This window comes from Myxocyprinus asiaticus, chromosome 9 (assembly GCF_019703515.2).
Source record: "Myxocyprinus asiaticus isolate MX2 ecotype Aquarium Trade chromosome 9, UBuf_Myxa_2, whole genome shotgun sequence".
Classification (NCBI taxonomy): Eukaryota; Metazoa; Chordata; class Actinopteri; order Cypriniformes; family Catostomidae; genus Myxocyprinus; species Myxocyprinus asiaticus.
This window is the reverse complement of record NC_059352.1, coordinates 41,681,511-41,706,903: the sequence shown is the minus strand read 5'-3', so window position 1 is coordinate 41,706,903 and position 25,393 is coordinate 41,681,511. Positions and strand designations below refer to the sequence as shown.

Sequence of the window (25,393 nt, the reverse complement as noted above, 5' to 3'; positions counted from 1 at the left end):
TCCCTCTAGGCACAGTTAACAGTGCCTGGGCTAAAATAGTGGTAAAATAAATTCAGGCTAAACAGTCCCTTATTGAGTGACAGAGACATCAAACATTACAGACCAAACCAACAGTGTGACTTCATAGTTTAATTAAAACAGAGATTTCATAAGTGTTTAGGTTATTTTCAGAAAGGCAGATATTTTTTTACATAAGACATATGATCAGAGACATGTATGATTCTACAACAAACACACAATTGTTCATAATGCAATTACAGGTAAAAAGGTTTTCAATGTTTATAGCGCAGGGGAAAATGGGAACTGCTTTTGGCTGTCCAATGGATGCAGGAAAACACAAATGCTGACATGCAAGTTCTCTTGCTGTCCTTCTTTCTGTCTGTTCATCCACCCAGACATTTCTCCTAACTCCTCCCATCTGTACCAGCCATTCTTTGTGCCAACTTTTCATTATAACTTTCCATTACACAGCCGAAAGCAAAATCTGCAAACTGCTATGAGCTGCTTTGGGTGCACAGGGGTTCACTCTTTGGCAGCAGTACAGTTCAGTTGAGCAGGGTCGAAGTATACAGGTCACTTTTTGGCAGCAGTGGCTTTAGCACGATTTAGGCGATCAATTAGAGCATGATCTGTGGTGGCTGAACAGCGTGAAAGAACAGAACTGATCTCCGATTCATTCCGTCTCTCGATAGCAGCCTCCGCGGCACTCTCCAGATCCCTGTGAACGAAAGAATAACATATATATATCTTTCATTCATAAAAACCAGTTCTCACATCTCAAGCACATACAGTCATGCTCAGTTTACATACCCCATTTACCCCAAGTATACATATGCATTGCAGAATCTGTTGAAATCATACAATGTTTTTTTTTTTTTCATAACTGCCCTGAAAAAGCTACATAACATAGTTAAGTATATTCCACAAGATAACTGAAATTACACAAATAACCCTGGGTTTTTAAAGGAATAGTTTTTAGAAAAATATTTTAGTTCTGTAGGTCCACACAATGCATGTGAATTGGTACCAAAATTTTGAAGCTCCAAAAAGGACATAAAGGCAGAATAAAAGTAATCCATACGATTCCAGTGGTTAAATCTGTATCTTCAGAAGCTATATGATAGGTCTGGGTGAGAAACAGATCAATATTTAAGTCCTTTTTTGCTATATATTCTCCACCCTATCTAGTAGATGGCGATATGCACGAAGAATGTGAAAGTAAGACTGATAGTAAAAAAATGACTTAAATATTGATCCGTTTCTCACCGAAACCTATTACATCACTTCTGAAGACATGAATTTAACCACTGGAGTCTTATGGATTACTTTTATGCTGCCTTTATGTGCTTTTGGAGCTTCAAAGTTCTGGCCAACATTCACTTGTATGGACCTACAGAGCTGAGATACTTTCATTATCTCAGAAATTTTCATTTTCGGATGAACTATCCCTTTAATATAGTGTGGTCTCCTTCAGCATCAATCACTGTTTGAAGCCTTTGGCGATAGTATACAGTGTTATGTATATAGCTATAATAAATAATAGTTTTTTTCTTATTTAAAAAATTCAATAAAGATAACATTTTGCATATTCTCCAAGGGGTATATACCTAAACAAATTAAATGTATGAGCAGAACTGTTCACACAAATCCAAACTCTTACCCTACAGCAAGGTGAGCCTTGACTTTCTGCTCTGGTGTGACTTTAGACACATATTTCCTGGCTTCATATTTGTTATGGTGTTTTATGCACACCTCGACAAACGGCTGTAAGCAGAAGAATGTTTTTCATTTTTATATGGTCAAAAACACCAACAGTTACAATTCTACGACAGAGCATCAAAGCATCAGTTACCAGATATCCAATAGGAGACTTCTTGCTTTTGGCAAATTTCTCCAGCTCTTCCCAGTCCTCCTTCTCAGCCAGAGCCTTTAGCTTTAACCACCAGAACCTAACATGACAAACATCTTCACTCGTATCGCCACTTAATTCATATTACATTATTCTTTATATAGCACATTTATACATCATTAAACATCCTATCGCATCTGGGTTACCAGCCCAGATCTTTAACCACTAAGCCCACACAAATATATCTATCTATTATATCTATACTCCATTGAATCCGTTGAATGATGCCGTTGAACACTGCTATGTACATATTGTTAGAATTCGTTCAGACTAAAAACGTTTTTGTGTCAGTCTGCGCTGTTTTTCAATTGTTTTTCTATGTCAACGTGCTAAACTGACTTCTTTAGGGCCTCACCCTGGAGTGCAAAATATTTCAGACACCGTGTCAAATTAAATTGAACTTTAACTTTTAATAAAGCATCTTGAGACACTTTTTGCTATATTCGCTGCGCCACGTCTAGCATTTTTTTAACGCAAGAATGTGTTCGGTCTGAATGGCTCCTAAATCTTAATAGTTTTCCAGACACAAAAGTAGGTGAAAAACATAAAAACAACAGAATTCTTCAGTCTTTCATTAGTGAAACACACTAATTTAACACATTTACACAAGAATTTCTCACAGATTGCACACACGGCAATGGAAATAATTTTTGATGGGTAACATTAGAAGTACAGTCTTTCATTTCAGTGGTGTTCGAGCAACATCGTTTAGCTCTGGATGTTTGAAGACATGGCCAGAAATACCACTGTAGCTCGGAGATTGTTCTGGACACTAAATGCCAGTGATTTCCAGTGTACAGTGTATAGTTTAAGTGTTTAGTTTAAGTAAAATAGAAAGAGAGTGAGTGAAAGGAAGTTGAGTGAAATAATATAGTCAAGAACACCTCTTGTCAGGCACTCTGAAGTCCTTGTAGAGTTGTTCGGCATGTTTGTGCAGTCCCACAGACAACAGCGTGGTCATGGTGTCATGAAGAGAGAATCCCACCAACATCTCACCCTTCTCATCTTCTAACTTCTTCTGGAACCGAAGCAGACGCATCTCTTCTTCTGTGGCCTGAGAGGGAACATTTACGTATATTTATTTAGTGGACAGTTTTATCCAGTATTATTACATGGCTCTCTGGAATACTCTATTCTGATTGGTCAATCACTGCATTTTAAGCTAATACAGTTATTTCAAATCAAATCAATAGTTCATGTTTATTTATTTATTTATGTGGCAAGTAGTCAAAGCTATAATTCCTCCTAAAAAACATAATTCTGCATCTACAGAGAAAGAGAAAAACAGAGACAAACTCTGAAACAGGCTGTGTAACAAGTTAGTCTGAAGTCCTCACCTTAGCAGCAAATTCATTCTTGGCTTTGTTGTACTCCTCCACTGCACTTTGTAAATTATTAATTCGAGCATCCAATCTCTGTAAACACATACAAATTTATGTTCTTAGCAGATATTTTCTTACCAAAGCAACCGTATGCAAATCATGTTACTAAAATATTCCAGAAATGCTTGTATGACAAGCACTCAATATGCAAAAGAAAAAGAAGAAGAAAAAAAAGGGGGCATGGTGAAGTTCAGACATGAAAAATTCTATCTCTGAAATCTTTTGTTAAAACCTCAATCATAATGAAGCCAAGACAGACACCTGAGGGCTTTGGGTCAGTCTGAGGGCTCATTCATACAGTGTTTTCTAATGTGCAATATCTGAATTTGTGTAAACTAGAACACAATGGTGTAAAGAAGTATACACTGACTTTCGTGTCTTTCAAAACCACAGACAATGGTGGGAATTGTCTCATCATGAAAATTTGCAGCGTTGGGTTGAGTTGGGAGAAAATGAGGAAAAATTAAAAGTGCTAACCTGCTCTTTATAACTGCCCTTTACATAGAAATTGCCGAGTTCTTGATGATCGTCATCTTGATTGAACAGATCCTTCAATGTGTCCTGCTCCTGATGTTTACAGAACTGAAACGCAACATATACACTATAAAATACAATATATTTCTGCCAGAGTATTATTTTAGAATTGTAAACTGTTGTAAAATGTCATCAGTGGAATTACAGAAGAACTGATACGATTCACTTTGTTCAAAAGTCGATTCATTTCCAGCTCATTAAGTTGACTGTACTGTATGTCAGCTTTTAGTTGCTAAGGTTCAACATGTGTTCTTAGGTCTTCAGTGGCAGGGTGTGTACCTGTCTGTAGAGACTCAAAGCCACAGGCTGGTTCCTTAACATCATGAAGAAGTCTCCTCTGTTCAGCTCATTCTTCAGGTACATGACCACTGTGTACACTAGAATACAAAAAAGCTTGCAGGTAAACCGTCTACATATATCATAAATGGCACAGTGAGAAAACCAGATTAGTTCACAATTAATATGTGTATATTTAATAGGGTGATCTAACAACTAGATAATCTAGTAAGCACAAACACACAAAGGACACATTATAAGTGCATTTTTAATTGGAACAATTTTGTATTGATAGTGACACTTTCAATAATATCAGAAACTTTCTCTGAGCCTTTAACAGTGCATTCTGAGATTGCCTTCTCTGAAAGGGATACATGTGATGCTACTTTAGATTTTGGCCAATACAAGGTATCTTTAAAGGAATAGTATATTTAAATGATTTTTTAATCACCCTAATGCCACTACAAACCAGTATGACTTTCTTCCGAAAACATTTAAATGTATATACACTGGCGGCCAAAAGTTTGGAATAATGTACAGATTTTGCTGTTTCGGAAAGAAATTAGTACTTTAATTCATCAAAGTGGCATTCAACTGATCACAAAGTATAGTCAGGTCATTACTGATGTAGAAAACAGCACAATCACTATTTGAAAAAAGTAATTTTTGATAAAATCTAGACAGGCCCCATTTTTAGCAGCCATCACTCCAACACCTTATCCTTGAGTAATCATGCTAAATTGCCAATTTGGTACTAGAAAATCACTTGCCTTTATATCAAACACAGTTGAAAGCTATTTGGTTCATTAAATGAAGCTTAACATTGTCTTTGTGTTTATTTTTGAGTTGCCACAGTATGCAATAGACTGGCATGTCTTAAGCACAATATTAGGTCAAAAATGGCAAAAAAGAAACAGCTTTCTCTAGAAACTCATCAGTCAATCATTGTTTTGAGGAATGAAGGCTATACAAAGCTTGAAATTGACAAAAAAACTGAAGATTTCATACAAAGGTGTACACTACAGTCTTCAAAGACAAAGGACAACTGGCTCTAACAAGGACAGAAAGAGATGTTTAGTTGTACATCTGGCCTTCCACAAGAGGATACGTACATCAGAGTCTCTAGTTTGAGAAATAGACACCTTACATGTCCTCAGCTGACAGCTTCATTGAATTCTACCCGCTCAACACCAGTTTCATGTACAACAGTAAAGAGAAGACTCAGGGGTGCAGGCCTTATGGGAAGTATTGCAAAGGAAAAGCCACTTTTGAAACAGAAAAACAAAAAGAAAAGGTTAGAGTGGGCAAAGAAACACAGACATTGGGCAACAGATAATTGGAAAAGAGTGTTATGGATCTTAACCCCATTGAGCTTTTGTGGGATCAGCTAGACTGTAAGGTGAGAAGTGCCCGACAAGACAGCCACATCTATGGCAAGTGCTACAGGAAGCATGGGTTGAAATGTCAAATGAGTATCTGGACAAACTGACAGCTAGAATGACAAGGATCTGCAAAGCTGTCATTAACTACATTTCCATCCAAGGTATTTTTGCGAAAAAAGTTTTAGCGCATCAAAATAAAGCTGATGGAAACAATTTTACAAGTGTCAATATATTTTTCCATTTAACTCTAGCGCATTAACTCTATGTCGATACTTCAAATGTCGTGAAAAACTGTTTTGGAAACACTTTTTGTTGAGAAAATTGGCATTAACGCAAAAATTTAGTGTCACATGACAGAATTTACCCCAATCATTAGCCTGTGTTAATCATGACGACGGTATACATATTTGAAAGATAATTAATTGTACATGATTATGGATTGATCTTAACGGCATAGCACAGATCTGATGCTGCAAACATGACAATTCCAGGAGTGCCAACACAAATATCTCGTATCATGTACATCGACAAGTGCATGAAGAACAAATGAATGGCCACTGTTTGTGATTAATTTAATTACGGTAGCCATCTGTTTATTTATTAAAGTTGCTTTTCCACACCATTCAAAATAACAGACGGCAGTCATGGAATTAGCCCACAATAAAAATAAAAAAGATTCGTCTTTGTGAAGGATGCATGACTCAAGCCATGTACAAGGTTATCCTGGATGAAAACTTGGATCCTTCTGCTCTGTCAATGTTCCCCAACACTGAGGATTGTTTTTTTTCCAGCAGGACAATGCTCCATGCCACACAGCCAGGCCAATCAATGTGTGGATGGAGGACCACCAGATCAAGACCTTGTCATGGCCAGCCCAATCTCCAGACCTGAACCCCATTGAAAACCTCTGGAATGTGACCAAGAGGAAGATGGATGGCCACAAGCCATCAAAAAAAGCCAAGCTGCTTGAATTTTTGTACCAGGAGTGGCATAAAATCACCCAACAGCAATGTGAAAGACTGGTAAAGAGCATGCCAAGATGCACGAAAGCTGTGATTGAAAATCAGGGTTATTCCTCCAAATATTGATTTCTGAACTCTTCCTAGGTTAAAACATTAGTATCGTGTTGTTTAAAATGAATATGAACTTGTTTTCTTTGCATTATTCGAGGTCTGAAAACACTGCATCTTTTTTGTTATTTTGATCAGTTGTAATTTTCTGCAAATAAATGCTCTAAATGACAACATTTTTATTTGGAATTTGGGAGAAATGTTGTCAGTACTTGAAACAGAATGAAACAAAAACAAAAATTTTCATTTTACTCAGACACATACCTATAAATAGTAAATCCAGAGAAACTGATAATTTTGCAGTGGTCTCTTAATTTTTTCCAGAGTTGTATATATACGTATACGTATACATAAAATATTATTTATTTATTTATCTTCCCCCCCGCCATATAATCAAAGTGAATAGTGATTCTGGGCTGTCAAGCTCCCAAAAAGATTAATAAACACCATAAAACCACAGTAAAAGTAGTAGATATGACTCGTGCACTACATTCAAAGTCTTCTGAAGCCATATGATCACTTTGTTTAATGAAAAAAATGAAATTTAAGACGCTACTTACTCTCAAATCAAATCATTGATCAACTCCTGTACACAGCGCCCAAATAAAATATGGCAACACCATCAATAACTTCCAACCTGATTGGTTCTTGTGTCATGATGTTTGGTCACAAGACGAGCAAGAACCAATTTGATTTTATCAACGTAGTCGCCATATTTGATTTGGTTGCTAAATTTTTTCTTTTGTGTTCCACAGAAGTCAGTCTGTCTTTCGGGTCTGGGCCAACATTAGGATCAGTAAATAATGTTAAAAATGTTTTTGGGTGAACTATTCCTTTAAAGGGAGCGTCATTTTGGTGCCTGCTGTTTGTAACAGCCTTTGTGTCCTGAGCATGCCTATGATGCCTATTAATGTTCTCTAAGTGGGCAGCTCACAAGGTATTTGAATATATGCGTGTGAATGTGTGTGTACCGAGGTCTGTGTCTCCACTCTCAATAGCTTTGCTCAAAGCCAGAGAACTTTTCTTCATTTTTAACAGCAGTGGGACCTGCTCTCCAGAACGTGGCTCAAACTCCAACAACTGAAAAAGAAAGTGTCAGAGAGAGATATCAATACAAATTGATGGATAGGCAACATGACGGTGATTAAAAACATTTTGCCTCAATATACACCGATCAGCCATACGAGTATTTCTGTAACTGCTGATCTCCTGGGATTTTTACGCATAATAGTCTATAGAATTTACTCCGAATGGTGCCAAAAACAAAAAACATCCAGTGAGCAGCAGTTCTGAGGAACGGAAACACCTTGTTGATGAGAGAGGTGAACAGAGAATGGCCAGACTGGTTTGAACTGAAAAAGTCTATGGTAACTCAGATAACCGCTCTGTACAATAGTGGTGAGAAGAATAGCATTTCAGAATGCTATTCTGAGATGCAGGTTGGCGCTGTTTTGGTGGCACGAGTGGGACCTACACAATATAGTGCAGGTGGTTTTAATGTTGTGGCTGATCGGTATATATCAAGTACAATATCCACAGTTTTCCTGTCTAACCGCCGGGAGTCACCATGATGATTCTAATTGCCATTGTATTCTAGTTCCGGTCTCCATAAGGAGCAATATAAAAACTACCACTATAAGTGTTCCAGATGGAGAACAACCACCATTTAAGTGTTAGTTGGGGTAAAAATTAGTTCAGGCTCAATTTGTGCAGTTGTTCGCTGTTATAGCAACTTGAAGTAATTAATGATGTCAGTGTAACTCATCTCGGTTAATAGCTTCACGTCATCCACCCACTCCTTAAAGTCCCCGTGAAGTGCTTTGATGAGATTGGTTCGATTTAGTGTTTTGACGTATTTCCTACTGAAACAGGAAGTGGTGGCGGGACAGGTTGAACTGATGGCATTAATCCATAACCAGCCCACAAACGCACACAGCACATCGCGGTCTTTGCAAGATGAATGACAAACAAGCGAGTAAACGATAACATATACATGTTTTGAATCACAATACACTAAGAATAAAGAACACTTACTGGTGCTGTACATCCCTCTTGCTGCACAAAAAATATAAATAAACTCCAGCAACTTTTCTCGCGTCCAGCTATCGCGTTGGTGCGTCCCATTCACAAGTGATCTATTTTCTTCAAAGACAATTTCCCTCCACTGTGAGAGCTTCAGATGGCTGAAAGGTGATTACGGTCAGTCAGAACTCACTTTTTAAGCGATTCTTATTGGAAAATCTTTTTGGAACGACACTACAGCATTGACTGTGCTCCTTCAAAGTGCCCTGCAAAGGCATTATCAGCGCCAGTTAGAACACTTCCAGGCACCTGAACAGATGTAGGGGGAGGGTGCGTTTTAGTTCTAGAAAGCATTTGATTGGACAAGGTTTCTGAACCTTTATGTGATGTCAAGGGTGTTCCAGAATCTTTAAGAGAGAGACTGCAGATTTTAAATGCTTATATCTTCCGAAAATGCATTTTGTCAATGTTTAGAAGTACACTTTCATATAGATGACCTTAAAGCTAAGAGATATGGACTAAAAGCAGCATAACTTTCATTTTGATTTCAATGGGTCTTCAAACTTGATGGGTGAGGACTGTCAAACAAGTATTGGCACTATGGAGCCACATGATATTTTTGGACAATTAAAAAAAAAAGCTAAGAACATACGCCGATGTGAGTGAAAACACTGGAAACCGAAAAACCAAAACTTATTTTATGCATCGTGGAACACTTTTGAATTCAGGAAAAGCGTGGCTACAAAAGGGTCTTTTGTGTGTGCATGTATACCTTAATGGCGAGCTCTGTGCGTCCACTCTCATATGCTTTAGTGGCGATTTCAGAATATGAGATCCCAGCAGCATCAGCAAGCTTCACGCTTACTGCTTTTGCTACGACCTCATCGGACTCCTCCTTCTGCTGTACCTACAAACACACACACACACACACACACACACGTGTTAGTCAGGACCACCCATAGACCTCTACTTTTCTTAACTGAAGCCAATTATAATTTCCCATCCCTCATAATCACTATTTAGATTTTGACGTTGTAAGATTCTGCATGCAAGACATTATTTTGCCAATTTAGAAACCTTTACTAGTCAGTAGGACTAGTGGTTCACCAATATCGGGTTTTTTTAATGGCTGATGCCAACAACTATAAAGCAGGATTGCTGGTAGCTGATTTAACATTTATTTACAGTATATCTACAGAACAAAATAATACACACAATTTTTTAACACTTGTTTACTTTCAATGTTTTCTCAAAATTCACTGAACTTAAATTTTTTTTCTGTATTTTAAAACAGAACATGTGCAATATTCATTGACAAGGCTATATGCAGATTTTGGGACTGACACTAGTTTGAATGACCTAGTTAATTGTAAGGGTGTAAATTGCAAGTTTCATCACAATAAGTTTCTTATATTGATTCTCTAAGCCAGCAATCCGGCGTTTGCAGATACCTCAAAGTCTGCCGCAACGCGATTTCAATTAGATTTGTTTCAGGGGCCTGTGATCGATATTACGATATTATGTGCTATATTTTACACAATCAATTACATTGATTATCTCATAAATGCAACCAAAATATAATTTGAATATTTTATTGAGCTCTCTGGAACGTGCAAATCCAGTATCCAGATTGGGACATCCACAACAAAATAAGGTACTGCAGTTGTTGAAAAAAAAAGTCACATATATGAGATCATAAATCCTTTGATGACAGCTCATTGCCTTGTGGAATGAGGTAAACACTTTTTATTTGTCAACAATTTGTCATCACTACAACAATCAAGCAAGTCTTGACAGCAGAGTATGTGCTATCCATGTTTTTTTTCTTGGCTACAACTTCCACAGTTGTACTGAAAAATTCAGTTACAGTTTACTGTGATAAATGCTAGTAACTGTGTTTATGTGTAGATGTGAAAAGTCTTGTAATTGATGTTGAGGCAGGGTAGGAGTTTTCTCTTTCCCTTGTCAGTGCTGTTCAGAATATCGAGGCTGTTTAGCCGTTTGAATTGGCTGAATTGCTCTATAGCGCTTTAAAATAGAAAATTCTCATGTAGAATTCAAATGTGTTGCATGCGCCACGATATCGCGGGAAGCCCAATTTAATCGCGCGTGTAAGCCGCTCTGCGCCATCCTGTGACCAGAGCTTGCAGCCTTGTTGATGGGCGAACATGGATAGAGCACATCGGAACTTCAGGCTCTAATAACTCTGCGCACATCTGTGTGGCCACATGAGAAGCATATTTAGCGCTTATTAAGCAAGATGAATATCATAAAGTAGCTGCATGGCCTGACGGAAATGCGTACAGATGTGGCTGGCAAGAGAATTTCAAAATAAAGGTGGATTGTGGGTGATTTGATCAATGCATCGATCCAGATTTTAGATCGTTACACCCCTAGTTAATCGGCCAATTCAGCACAGTTACCGGCTGATCTTAAAATGATCAAACATCAGTTGAATTATCATCAACTAGTCACGGCATCACAAGACAGTTTTGAGATCTTATTATAATTTGGTGGACATTACACACACCTTGTAGCATGCCCAGTGTTTAAGTACTCTGCTAACTCCCTGGTATTCTGGTGTTTTAAGATAGCGGCAAACCTCAATGGCCAGTGGATAGAGTTTACGATGCACCAGTCTGAGACAGAGTACACAAAGAGCCAAAGATTAGGATGAAAAATCTGATGTGATCACACTTACAAAATACATTCAATTTAAAACATGCCAAATTTCAAATGCAATAACCTCAAAACAACCTCAACATGTCTCAACAAGACAGTCCTGTACAGGTTTAACATCTCACCTGTCTATAAGCACCTGTACAGTCATCTGTTTAAACTGCGTGTGTGTGAGAGGAATGCCAACGGTATAGTCTCGGACTGCATTTAAGACCCGCAGGTCTCTACACATGCTGACAAACTGCTCAGGAGGAAAATTACTCAGGAAACACTTCCCAAATGAAGCCGCCTGTGGAGAGAGCGATAAGGCATAAACATAAAATGTGTCATCTCTTCTGTAAATGTAATGGGTGCAATTGTGTCTACAGGAGATTAAAGTCATGGCGCTGAAGGGAGACCATGTCTCATTGCATAGAACTTTCAATCTGTGTGTCTTACCCTCAAGAGTGTTTTCTGTGTCTCGGGTTCTTGTTCGTGTCCGGCTGCCTCCACACACTGCCTCACCGCCTCACTCAGCAGACTCTGTTCTTTAATCTCTCTCAGATACTCATCTGCCTTCTGACTCTCTTTCTACACACATATTTGCACACAAAAGTCATTAGGGTTATTCTGTGTAAATTCAAAGGGCCCCGGCTCAATTTTTTTTTATATATATACTGTATAATATATACATATACCGTATATACAGTAAGTATATATATATATATATATATATATATATATATATATATATATATATATATATATATATATATATATATATATAAACTCAGCAAAAAAAGAAATGTCCTCTCACTTTCAACTGCTTTTATTTTCAGCAAAATTAACATGTGTAAATATTTGTATGACCATAAAATGATTCAACAACTAAGACATAAACTGAACAAGTTTCACAGACATGTGACTAACAGAAATGGAATAATGTGTCCCTGATCAAAGGGGGGGTCAAAATCAAAAGTAACAGTCAGTATCTGGTGTGGCCACCAGCTGCTTTAAGTACTGCAGTGCATCTCCTCCTCATGGACTGCACCAGATTTGCCAGTTCTTGCTGTGAGTTGCTACCCCACTCTTCCACCAAGGCACTTGCAAGTTCCCGGACATTTCTGGGGGGAATGGCCCTAGCCCTCACCCTCCGATCCAACAGGTCCCAGACGTGCTCAATGGGATTGAGATCCGGGCTCTTCGCTGGCCATGGCAGAACACTGACATTCCTGTCTTGCAGGAAATCATGCATGAACGAGCAGTATGGCTGGTGGCATTGTCATGCTGGAGGGTCATGTCAGGATGAGCCTGCAGGAAGGGTAACACATGAGGGAGGAGGATGTCTTCCCTGTAACGCACAGCATTGAGATTGCCTGCAATGACAATAAACTCAGTCCGATGATGCTGTGACACACCACCCTAGACCATGATGGACCCTCCAGAGTACAGGCCTCGGTGTAACGCTCATTCCTTCGACAATAAACGCAAATCCGACCATCACCCCTGGTGAGACAAAACCACGACTCATCAGTGAAGGGCACTTTTTGCCAGTCCTGTCTGGTCCAGCGAAGGTGGGTTTGTGCCCATAGGCGACGTTGTTGACATTCTCTCAGCCTATTGCTGACAGTCTGAGCACTGATGGAGGGATTGTGCATTCCTAGTGTAACTCTGGCAGTTGTTGTTGCCATCCTGTACCTGTCCCGCATGTGTGATATTCGGATGTACCGATCCTGTGCAGGTGTTGTTACACGTGGTCTGCCACTGCGAGAATGATCAGCTGTCCTTCCTGTCTCCCTGTAGTGCTGTCTTAGGCATCTCACAGTACGGACATTGCAATTTATTGCCCTGGCCACATCTGCAGTCCTCATGCCTCCATGCAGCATGCCTAAGGCACATTCACGCAGATGAGCAGGGACCCTGGGCATCTTTCATTTGGTGTTTTTTTTAGAGTCAGTAGAAAGGTCTCTTTAGGGCCCCAAATTTTTATAACTGATCTTAATTGCCTACTGTCTGTGAGCTGTTAGTGTCTTAACGACCATTCCACAGGTGCATGTTCATTAATTGTTTATGGTTCATTGAACAAGCATGGAAAACATTGTTTAAACCCTATACAATAAAGATCTGTAAAGTTATTTGGATTTTTACAAAATTATCTTTAAAATACAGTGTCCTGAAAAAGGGACGTTTATATTTTTGCTGTTTATATATACAGTGCATCCAGAAAGTATTCACAGCGCTTCACTTTTTCCACATTTTGTTATGTTACAGCCTTATTCCAAAATGGATTAAATTAATTATTTTCCTCAAAATTCTACAAACAATACCCCATAATGACAACGTGAAAGAAGTTTGTTTGAAATCTTTGCAAATTTATAAAAAAAAAAAAAAATGAAAAAAAAAAAATAAATAAATAAATCACATGTACATAAGTATTCACAGCCTTTACCATGACACTCAAAATTGAGCTCAGGTGCATCCTGTTTCCACTGATCATCCTTGATATGTTTCTACAACTTGATTGGAGTCCACCTGTGGTAAATTCAGTTGATTGGGCATGATTTGGAAAGGCACACACCTGTCTATATAAGGTCCCACAGTTAACAGTGCATGTCAGAGCACAAACCAAGCCATGAAGTCCAAGGAATTGTCTGTAGACCTCCGAGACAGGATAGTATCGAGGCACAGATCTGGGGAAGGGTGCAGAAAAATTTCTGCTGCATTGAAGGTCCCAATGAGCACAGTAGCCTCCATCATCCATAAATGGAAGAAGTTTGGAACCACCAGGACTCTTCCTAGAGCTGGCCGCCTGGCCAAACTGAGTGATAGGGGGAGAAGGGCCTTAGTCAGGGAGGTGACTAAGAACCCGATGGTCACTCTGAGAGAGCTCCAGCATTTCTCTGTGGAGAGAGGAGAACCTTCCAGAAGAACAACCATCTCTGCAGCACTCCACCAATCAGGCCTGTATGGTGGAGTGGCCAGACGGAAGCCACTCCTCAGTAAAAGGCACATGACAGCCAGCCTGGAGTTTGCCAAAAGGCACCTGAAGGACTCTCAGACCATGAGAAACAAAGATTGAACTCTTTGGCCTGAATGGCAAGCATCATATCTGGAGGAAACCAGGCACCGCTCATCACCTGGCCAATACCATCCCAACAGTGAAGCATGGTGGTGGCAGCATCATGCTGTGGGGATGTTTTTCAACGGCAGGAACTGGGAGACTAGTCAGGATTGAGGGAAAGATGAATGCAGCAATGTACAGAGACATCCTTAATGAAAACCTGCTCCAAAGCACTCTGGACCTCAGACTGGGGTGAAAGTTCATCTTCCAACAGGACAACGACACGAAGCATACAGCCAAGATAACAAAGGAGTGGCTCCGGGACAACTCTGTGAATGTCCTTGAGTGGCCCAGCCAGAGCCCAGACTTGAACCCCATTGAACATCTCTGGAGAGATCTGAAAATGGCTGTGCACCGATACTCCCCATCCAACCTGATGGAGCTTGAGAGGTCCTGCAAAGAAGAATGGAAGAAACTGCCCAAAAATAGGTGTGCCAAGCTTGTAGCATCATACTCAAAAAGACTTGAGGCTGTAATTGGTGCCAAAGGTGCTTCAACAAAGTATTGAGCAAAGGCTGTGAATACTTATGTTTTTTTTTTTTTTCGTTTTTTATTTTTAATAAATTTGCAAAGATTTCAAACAAACTTCTTTCATGTTGTCATTGTAGGGTATTGTTTGTAGAATTTTGAGGAAAATAATTAATTTAATCCATTTGGAATAAGGCTGTAACATAACAAAATGTGGAAAAAGAGAAGCGCTGTGAATACTTTCTGGATGCACTGTATATATATACACACGCCGTTGTGCTCAAAAGTTTGCATACCCTGGCAGAAATTGTGAAATTTTGGCATTGACTTTGAAAATATGACTGATCATGCAAAAAAAAACAAACTGTCTTTTATTTAAGGATAGTGATCATATGAAGCCATTTATTATCACACAGTTGTCTGGCTTCTTTTTAAATCATAATGATAACAGAAATCACCCAAATGGCCCTGATCAAAAGTTTACATACCCTTGAATGTTTGGCCTTGTTACAGACACACAAGGTGACACACACAGGTTTAAATGGCAATTAAAGGTTAATTTCCCACACCTGTGGCTTTTTAAATTGCAATAAGTGTCTGTGTATAAATAGTCAATGAGTTTGTTAGCTCTTACGTGGCACCGAGCAGGCTAGATACTGAGCCATGGGGAGCAGAAAAGAACATCAAAAGACGTAACAAGGTAATGGAACTTTATAAAGATGGAAAATGATATAAAAAGATATATAAAGCCTTGAAAATGCCAGTCAGTACTGTTCAATCACTTATTAAGAAGTGGAAAATTCGGGGATCTCTTGATACCAAGCCAAGGTCAGGTAGACCAAGAAAGATTTCAGCCACAACTGCCAGAAGAATTGTTCGGGATACAAAGAAAAACCCACAGGTAACCTCAGGAGAAATACAGGCTGCTCTGGAAAAAGATGGTGTGGTTGTTTCAAGGAGCACAATATGACGATACTTGAACAAAACTGAGCTGCATGGTCGAGTTGCCAGAAAGAAGCCTTTACTGCACCAATGCCACAAAAAAGCCCGGTTACAATATGCCCGACAACACCTTGACACGCCTCATAGCTTCTGGCACACTGTAATTTGGAGTGACGAGACCAAAATAGAGCTTTATGGTCACAACCATAAGCGCTATGTTTGGAGAAGGGTCAACATGGCCTATAGTGAAAAGAATACCATCCCCACTGTGAAGGATGGTGGTGGCTCACTGATGTTTTGGGGGTGTGTGAGCTCTAAAGGCACGGGGAATCTTGTGAAAATTGATGGCAAGATGAATGCAGCATGTTATCAGAAAATACTGGCAGACAACTTGCATTCTTCTGCATGAAAGCTGCGCATGGGACGCTCTTGGACATTCCAGCACGACAATGACCATAAGCACAAGGCCAAGTTGACCCTCCAGTGGTTACAGCAGAAAAAGGTGAAGGTTCTGGAGTGGCCATCACAGTCTGCTGACCTTAATATCATCAAGCCACTCTGGGGAGATCTCAAACATGCGGTTCATGCAAGACGACCAAAGACTTTGCATGACCTGGAGGCATTTTGCCAAGACGAATGGGTAGCTATACCACCTGCAAGAATTTGGGGCCTCATAGACAACTATTACAAAAGACTGCATGCTGTCATTGATGCTAAAGGGGGCAATACACAGTATTAAGAACTAAGGGTATGCAGACTTTTAAACAGGGGTCATTTAATTTTTTTCTTTGTTGCCATGTTTTGTTTTATGATTGTGCCATTCTGTTATAACCTACAGTTGAATATGAATCCCATAAGAAATAAAAGAAATGTGTTTTGCCTGCTCACTCATGTTTTCTTTAAAAATGGTACATATATGACCAATTCTCCAAGGGTATGCAAACTTTTGAGCACAACAGTATATATACATATATATACATACATATATATATACACACACACACACACACACACACACACACACATATACATAGGTGGTTTTAATGTTGTGGCTGATCGGTGTATATATATATTTATACACACACACACACACACCGATCAACCACAACATTAAAACCACCTGCCTAATATTGTGTAGGTCCCCCTCTTGCCGCCAAAACAGCACAAACCCGCATCTCAGAATCGCATTATGAGATGATATTCTTCTCACCACAATTGTACAGTGTGGTCATCTGAGTTACCATAGACTTTGTCAGTTCGAACCAGTCTGGCTATTCTCTTTTGATCTCTCTCATCAACAAGGCGTTTCCATCCACAGAACTGCTGGTCACTGGATGTTTTTTGTTTTTGGCACCATTCTGAGTAAATCCTAGAGACTGTTGTGTGTGAAAATCCCAGGAGATCAGCAGTTACAGATATACTCAAACCAGCCCGTCTGTCACCAACAAACATCCATGCGATTATCTAATCAGCCATTCGTGTGGCAGCAGTGCAGTGCATAAAATCATTCAGATACAGGTCAGGAGCTTCGGTTAATGTTCACATCAACCATCAAAATGGGGAAAAATTTGATCTCAGTGATTTGGAGCATGGCATGATTGTTGGTGCCAGATGGGCTGGTTTGAGTATTTCTGTAACTGCTGATCTCCTGGGATTTTCACACACAACAGTCTCTAGAATTTAATCCGAATGGTGCCAAAAACAAAACGCATCCAGTGAGCGGCTGTTCTGTGGATGGAAATGCCTTGTTGATAAGAGAGGTCAACAGAGAATGTCCAGACTGGTTAGAACTGACAAAGTCTACGGTAACTCAGATAACCACTCTGTACAATTGCGCTGAGAAGAATATAATCTCAGAATGCTATTCTGAGATGCAAGTTGGCGCTGTTTTGGCGGCAGGAGGGGGACCTGCACAATATTAGGCAGGTGGTTTTAATGTTGTGGCTGATTGGTGTGTGTGTATATATATATATATATATATATATATATATATATATATATATATAAAAAACATTTTTAACTTTAAGCTAAAATAGTAAATGCCATGGATCAAATCCGTTTTTTTGTAGAGAGGGGTCAAAATGAAAAATTTTGCCTATGATTTGATCAAAAAATAATGTTGAACTAGAAATGTACCTATATACATTCACATAAAAACAATATAAAAATCTTGATTTCGACATCTCAGGAATCCAAAAACTAGATAAAGATATTGCACTAACTGAAGAGCCACATGTGTCATTTATTCTTAATAATAAAGTACATTTTTGTGACTCTTGAAAATCAAGATTTTGACATTGTTTTATAATGTCAAAATCTCAACATTTAACAATGTCAAAATGAAACAATTTATGTATGGAGCCACACTAATTTCTTAAAATGTCAGCCTGTTTCTGAAATTTGATTGACACGGAATAACGCATTATAGACATATTATACCTGCCATAATGAGGGGGGAGCTGTTATGTGACATAAGGAATGTGTCCTACCTCATATTCTTTATGTGCCTCCAGGAGTAAAGCTCCAGGAGCCATTGAGGCAATTTTAAAGATCTCCTCACAGGCACCTGCAGAAAATCATGGAAAAATCAGATCACTTGTGGGCTGATGCATACATTGTACATGATGTATAAATGCACATGCCCCTCTTCCCCTAGTCTGAGCCTCAGCCGGCATGCCCACGGAGTGCCCACAGATTGTTCACTAACCATCTGAGCTTATTGCACACAAAACTGGAAACATTTTCTTGATCTAGTAAGAGCTAATCTGATTGCCTTGGTTTGATGCAACTGAAACAAAGTCATATTTACCGGTATTGGTAGCATTTGTGAGGAAATAATCTCTGGATTTGTTAAAGTTGGCCAGGTTAGTGATATCAAATCTTTAAAAATATTCAGAGCTTTGTTTAAATCTCTGCACTTATTTTCTGTACTTTACTGTACTAAGAGTCTCTATACATTTTCAGCTATTTGTTTACATGCTGTTCTGTACAATCATGCACAGAGACTGCCACGCCATTAATTTAATTATTTTTTTTCAAGTCGGCCTTGTTGTAGAATAGCATATCTCAGAAAACCCTGCTCCTAAACAATTCTTGGCCAGAGTAAGCTGCAATATGGACAGCATCTTTTACCGCAAAAGCTCTGGCTACATGAGACTACCCTGCCACGCTGGTCTCTTTTTTTAGTTTTCACGTTGTTTGTTTGGGTCTGAACAGTGGTAGTTTTGCTTCATCAATGCGAGTACCACCTTGAGTACTAGCGGCAGCTGTTTACCACTGTAGCAAGAGAACGACTCAGGAGGAGACTCAAGACGAGTAGATGGCAGCTTCAATGTTTTCTTCATGTTTTTGTCATTTTGGATTTACTTCTAACCTGGGACCTCCTGTAGAAGCTCATGGTGTGTTCCATTTATGATTCTGACCCCGTCCAGTTCCGGCACCAAAACTGAGTCATCGTCCAAGTGGTATTGAATTGTGTCTTTGCACTCTCCCACCACTATAAGGAGCCGATCCCACAATATCACTACTGATGGTTGCTGACTCTTGGGCCTACGGCACCTGCAAGACAAAAAAAATACAGACTTGTCCTTAAAAAATAAACTAAACGTTTGTGAAGATATAGCATACACCAAACCTAAGTACATAAATCATGCAAACTGGAAAATGTTTTCATACCAGGCCATCTGTTTGGGGGGAGATTTCATTTTGGTGTCCACTTCACTCAGTTTATCCTGCAAAACAAAACATTAATCACCAGATTCTGCTGATTACATATTAAGGCTGACAGAGTAATTAATTAACTAGTTTACTATGAAATTTAAGGAGACAGGCTAATGAACTGATGAACATTTCCTGGTAGACACAATGAAGTGTAATGACATAGCTGGGTTTCACTCACCCTTAAGTTAGACGTGCCCATCCACACATGGCCAGAGTCAGTGAGGATAGCCAGATACTTATAACTGAATGAGACACACATGTGCACTATACTGGAACTGGACGCTTGAGGAGAGAGACCTGGGGGAGTCTGAGAGAGCGAGAGAGACACACACACACACACACACACACGGTTAAGAAAGTGTTAACCTACACAATATAAAATAACTGTTTTAAATGTATTTTCAGTCCGACATGACTGAAAGTTATGACTACTAGTGGTTCAATAAGTGAGTCAGATGTTAATTTAGTAACCACTCTGACATATTCAACTTGGGAGTTTGAGTCTTTTTGACAGATTCATTAAAAGAACCCTCTCATAAGAGTCATTTGCTAGTAAACTGGACCAAAGTGGTTGTTTTTCTGTGCAGCCAGCAAAGACAATGCAATAAACACACATAATGTCTTTTTATTTAGTGGTACCCGGCCTATTTAACTTATTTCACTCAATTCAGACAGCAAGCTCGCAACTCGGGTAAAATATGATTTCTTCTGCAGTGCCGCTGTAGATTCAAGCTATGTCTGAAGTGACTTAGTTCACTTACTACAGGCTCAATCCCCCTGGAGCAACTTCTTATCATTTCTTCTGCAGTTTGAACCAACATCCTACAATATGTATGAGTCTGATACAGTCAATGTGTCTAAAAGTGAGGGTCCATTCTAGTGGCTCTATCCTGGTACTGAATAAATCTGACATGTGTGATGGTCTTTACCACAGGAATGCAGGCAGTATTGTCTAGGACAAATAGATGAGATCCATTCGCAACCAGCACTTTACTTTGCCTATCCTGATTCAGAACTGCCCAGCATGAGGGCGCTGCCTGTAGACCTAGAGTAAAATCAGTAAATTAAAACATTAACCATTAATTTCCACAGTTCAAGACAATGAGGAAGTTCTAATTGTAAAAACACAGAGGGTGCTTCTCATTTCTAAAATTGTGCATCCTTGTTTCCTTTCCTCGCTTCTTAGCTGAGAATGGATCCAAAGAAAGGAAATGAGGATGGAGGAATCAAAGTAAGATGAATTTGAAAAAAATGAAATGTCCTGCTCACTCAAGCGTCACTTCAGAGCGCAGTACCTTGATGTGTTTGACGTTATGTTATTAAAAACGTTATTTATTAGTACATTCATGATAAATCCAAATAATACAAGATGCACCGTTGAAGTATGTGTCAATTATGGTTTGTTTAAACTGCAAAGGTGATTCATGAATTAAACTATTGTGTCAGATGTGAAGGATGCTCCTGTTTCCTCACTCAAGCATCCTCGGTAAGCTTCCTCCGTCCTCTGTCCTTGCCTCCTTGTGGTGCATTTACAGAATTGATACATCTTTCATGATGGCGGACTTTGATCGGTTTCCGGGTCACGGGCTCAAGGACGGAGGAGTGAGGAAACGAGGATGCACAATTTAGGAAATGAGAAGCATCCAGAGAATACATATCTTACCTGGAACCTCAGGTAGCCGCCTCAGTTTTATGTCATCTATGTTTGTGGCCAGAGTGAACCGTAAAGCACCTGTCAATATAGCAACTCCAGTCCCATATGGCGAATGGAAAATCTTAGTTTCCAGCACCTGGCTCTGAGAAACTTCCTGTGAGAGGATCAATGTTATGGGTCATTCTTAAGGTAATACTGTTTTAGAGAAACAATGCTTTGAATGTATCCTTTACTGTTCCCACACCTTTTGACCAAGTCATTTGTGATTACTGAATAAGAACTTTTGACATTGCATTCACAAACAGCCATTTCTAGCTGATGAGATAAGTTGTGAGTTGAGCACAACTAAAAAAAACTAAAATTCATTATAGAAATTTCCATGACTTCTCCAAGCCTGGAAATGATCATTCAGGGATGCAAACTCATGAGAGGTGAAAAAGGTGAGAAAGTCATAGTAGGTGTTCTAGATATATATTTTTAGTTGATTTGTTTGTTGTATTTAAAGCTTTTTTTGTTGCATTTAAAGCTTTTAAAGTGTTTAAGCTTAAACTAACTCTTTCAATAAGGAAAACGTAGAACATTTTACCAAACAATTTAGGCAAATTAGCTTAAAAAAAGGTCACTTTAGCTGAAAGGTGAGTAGTTTGCATCCTTGAAAATCTCCTGATATTTCCAGGTTCTGTGGGAACACTGATCCTTTTGAAAGTATGTGCATGCATTCTCACATTGCCCATGCTGAAGTGTCTCTTAAAGTCACCCAAGAGATTATAGACAAGAACAGTGCCATCCTCCTGAACACACAGCAGATCATCAGACACTGTCCAACCCAACTGCTTCACCACTCCACTCTTCCACTTAAGAGAGCAAGATAAAGTGAGCAAAAGAGAGGTTATTGTATGGCATCAAAGTCCATTTACAATTATCAATAGAGAACCTCATTCCATTTGTTCGGGATTTATTGATTTTTATTTGAAAAAATAAAATAAAAAATGCGCTACGTTATAGTCTCACCCATTCATTTCCTATGGTGGGTCAACAGTACAAACAGGGGACTGTTTGAAAAAACAACCTGGACTCATCGAATCTAGTCCATTTTTTTTTTGTGTGTGTGTGTTCAAGTGGCAAGTTTAGAAAAAGTCACCAAGTCCTGTACTGCTCAGATTAAAGAAACCATTTTTATTAAAACAAAAACAAAAATTATTCAGGTAAAAAATGACCCGAACAGTGACTCAGGGTTAAGGCAAGTCAGGTTACTTGGCGGCCATGTTCATGATGCCTCCTGACAGCCTGCTGGACACCATTTTCTATGGACACAAGTGAATGGGGGAAGACCGAAATCTCCAAAACAGTTGGTCAAGAGCACAAGCAAATAACATATTTCAAATCAGCAATAAAATCCCTTGTGCTTCTTTTATTTGTATATAACTGTGCTTCTGTACCTTAGATGATGCTAATTTTCAGGTTGGTATAGCCAATGCACATGCGCATTCTCGATGATAAATGACAGGCGATGTCTCTATCAAAAAGGTGATGGGCTCTTAACTAAGGCAAAACTTCCATTCCTACAGCTATCAGTATTACTATTTCTCCTTTTTGTAAGTATACCAATGACCTGTCTCATTCTATATAGTCTCTGGCTGTCAGAATGAGCATCACGGTTTATGAAAATTTTCATAGAAGAGCAGCATTCATTACAAAAAATGCAAAGTCATTACTGTTTGATTAAGTGTGTTCTTACAGGAAAATCGGCCAGAGGCAGCCCAGAGGAAGAGTAGATCTCTAATTGAGGTCTGGCATTGGGAGAGCGACGGTGGGGCCCTTTTAAGAGAGCTAAGTGAGAGAGAGAGAGATAGAGTGTGTGTGTGAGAGAGAGTGAGTGAGTGAGTGAGAGAGAGAGAGAGAGAGAGAGAGGTCAACCCAGCAGAACAACTTATATTGAGATATACAATATAAAAAGTCAGTATGATAAAAGACTCTTGTCATTACGCCAAGATGATATCCCCCCAGAACTCACCAATGGGACCACCATAAGGAGCCGCAGCAACCAGACAATCTTTCAAACTATCCTTCAGATTCCAGCCCATCTCATACAATTCAATTTTTCTGTTATAGAAAAAGGAACAAAAACAAGAAAGAAACACAGAAGAGAGAGCTTTTAAAAGCATAATATCTGGTACAGATATTGCACAAAATAACAACTGAAGATGGGCTAATAATATAAGCACAACCCATGCTTTCAAGATTTTACCCCTACAGGAGAGCCCTTAATAAAATGTACCATTATTCTTACATAGTGACCTCAGCTGATTTGTAACAAGATCAAAGTAAGCTGTATGCACAGGTTAAAGCATGACATGCCCTTCATTACCATGGTGAGACCAAAGTAATCATAGCTACATTACTAATAAATTTATCTAATCTATCGAACACTTTGGCGAAAATGTTACTACAGTTACTGTTACTATAGGGAATCCACTGCAAACATTCATACGGGAAACAAATAGGCAGTTGTGCACCTTATTAACCTATTCGCTGCAATGACACCTGTCACATGACTCAAGTGACCATTCAGTCTGCAAAATGTGCAATTTCTTTGTTACTAAATGAGTGCATGTGTTTACTGTGCAGGTTGAAACTTTCACACATTCACATTCTGTAGCATTTAACAGCAATACTTATTAAGCTGTTCAGTTATTTACCTGTAAAAGGCCTCGCCCAGAGGGTTCCAGTTCGCTGTGACAAACGCCATGACCTCCTCTCCTGATGAAACGGTGGAAACGTGTTTAAATTTAGGAGAAATTCTTCTGCTAACGCTGCATTATTATTTGTGTTTTTGTTTTGTTTGTTTGTTTTATCGTGTTGTTTATTTCAGTTTCCCTTGCCCATCTCTTCCTTTAATTTCTTCTTCTGGCTCGGTGATATTGCTGGTTACAGACAAGCGAATGTGTTTTGCGCCCACTAGTATTTAGTAGTGGCATAACACTATTTGTAATGCGAAAATTATTGTCACGTGGTATCTGTTACTTTTCTCAGCAATGGTGAGGATAAGCCATTCACACTTGTTTGTGTATCCAGCAGATTTCCCCTTCTTTATCAGTTATAATGATAAATATAATATAATATAATATAATATAATATAATATATATATACATATATTTCTTCACAGATAACGTTACACAGAACATAAACATATAGAGGAGATATATACAAAAACATTTGAATGTGAAAAAAGAAATGAACCTCCCTAATTTTGTTATGAAATAAAGATTTGTTGGTTACTGACACATCTGATGAAAATTTACAGTAGGAAATAAAGTTAACCATTAGCTAGCCTATTGGCTTTCGGAATATTACTACAGTTAACAGTTATAACATTTCTTATTAAACGGTTAGTTTCATGAGCCGAAACAACCCTTACATAATAGGACATCAGTCAGACAGTCTAATGGACACTATGCACGGTCACTTCCACGTTTTGCCTCAGGGGGCACACTTACTTCGGCGCAGCGCTGGAAACTATTTCTTCCAATAAATGCTGGCGAAAGGACTCGGGGGAAAATTACTTTTCACATGTGTTATTTACACAAGTTTCTGCGGATGCAGTGTTGCCAACTTAGCGACTTTGTCGTTAGATTTAGCAAATTTTCAGACCTCTTTAGCGACAAATCTAGCAACTTTTTGGACAACCCTTAGCTACCTCCCGTAGAAGAAAGTCACCAGTACTGCCCCACGAGCGCGTGGTCTTGCTTTCCTGCCCAGACTCGGAGGCACACCTCTCTCTGCGTCTTCTCTGTTCGATTAGACTGACAGAGAGAGAGAGGCGAGAAGACTGAGCAGCACAATCAGTTGACCGCACGGCAGCTGACATAAGACGTGAATGAGCTGCGCATGTGCAAACAGCATTGTCAAGGACCAATCACGAATCTGTATTGTTTGCTCCCTTTTGTTTTAAATTTAAAGAGTTTAATTTGATCGTTATTTTTATTATTTTCATGCACTTAATCACAAGAGAATTTTAGACAGTTGTTCATTCCTGTTTCTGAACTCTCTGAATTCAGACACTTAGACGGACACTAAAGGGCGGACACTATGCAAAATGCAAATAAGACGCGATGACGTCACGAATATGCTAATTAGCGTATGACGTCTTCTAGCGACATTTAGCGAATTTTCGAGCAGACTTTAGCTACTTTCCTTTGAAACTAGTTGGCAGCACTGTGCGGATGACACTGGACAATATCCATCGCACATTGA

At 39.1% G+C, this 25,393-nt stretch overlaps 1 protein-coding gene across 1 annotated transcript; it reads right to left on the bottom strand.

Moving 5' to 3' along the window:
- Positions 1–114: 114 nt before the first annotated feature.
- vps16 (VPS16 core subunit of CORVET and HOPS complexes) lies at positions 115–24,071 on the bottom strand. The gene is made up of 22 exons (XM_051707033.1): positions 23,838–24,071; positions 23,153–23,241; positions 22,877–22,968; positions 21,864–21,992; positions 21,148–21,292; positions 20,414–20,529; positions 19,663–19,791; positions 19,440–19,495; positions 19,138–19,322; positions 18,254–18,330; positions 11,693–11,824; positions 11,380–11,543; positions 11,106–11,214; positions 9,348–9,482; positions 7,525–7,633; positions 4,105–4,202; positions 3,769–3,873; positions 3,247–3,324; positions 2,794–2,963; positions 1,853–1,949; positions 1,661–1,764; positions 115–718 (listed from the first exon to the last, which is right to left on the bottom strand). Exons 1-22 carry the CDS (start codon positions 23,885–23,887, stop codon positions 574–576), a joined length of 2,514 nt encoding a protein of 837 aa, XP_051562993.1. The 5' UTR covers positions 23,888–24,071; the 3' UTR covers positions 115–573.
- Positions 24,072–25,393: the final 1,322 nt, after the last annotated feature.

Bases quoted from the DNA above. Each gene is read 5' to 3' on its own strand.
- vps16 (XM_051707033.1), bottom strand. From the start codon at position 23,887: ATGGCGTTTGTCACAGCGAACTGGAACCCTCTGGGCGAGGCCTTTTAC. The intron at 19,792-20,413 runs GTAAAGACCATC...TCGCTCTCTCAG, and splicing joins ATACTGCCTGCATTCCTGTG to ACTCCCCCAGGTCTCTCTCC. The intron at 11,544-11,692 runs GTAAGACACACA...CTCTCTCCACAG, and splicing joins CACAGAAAACACTCTTGAGG to GCGGCTTCATTTGGGAAGTG.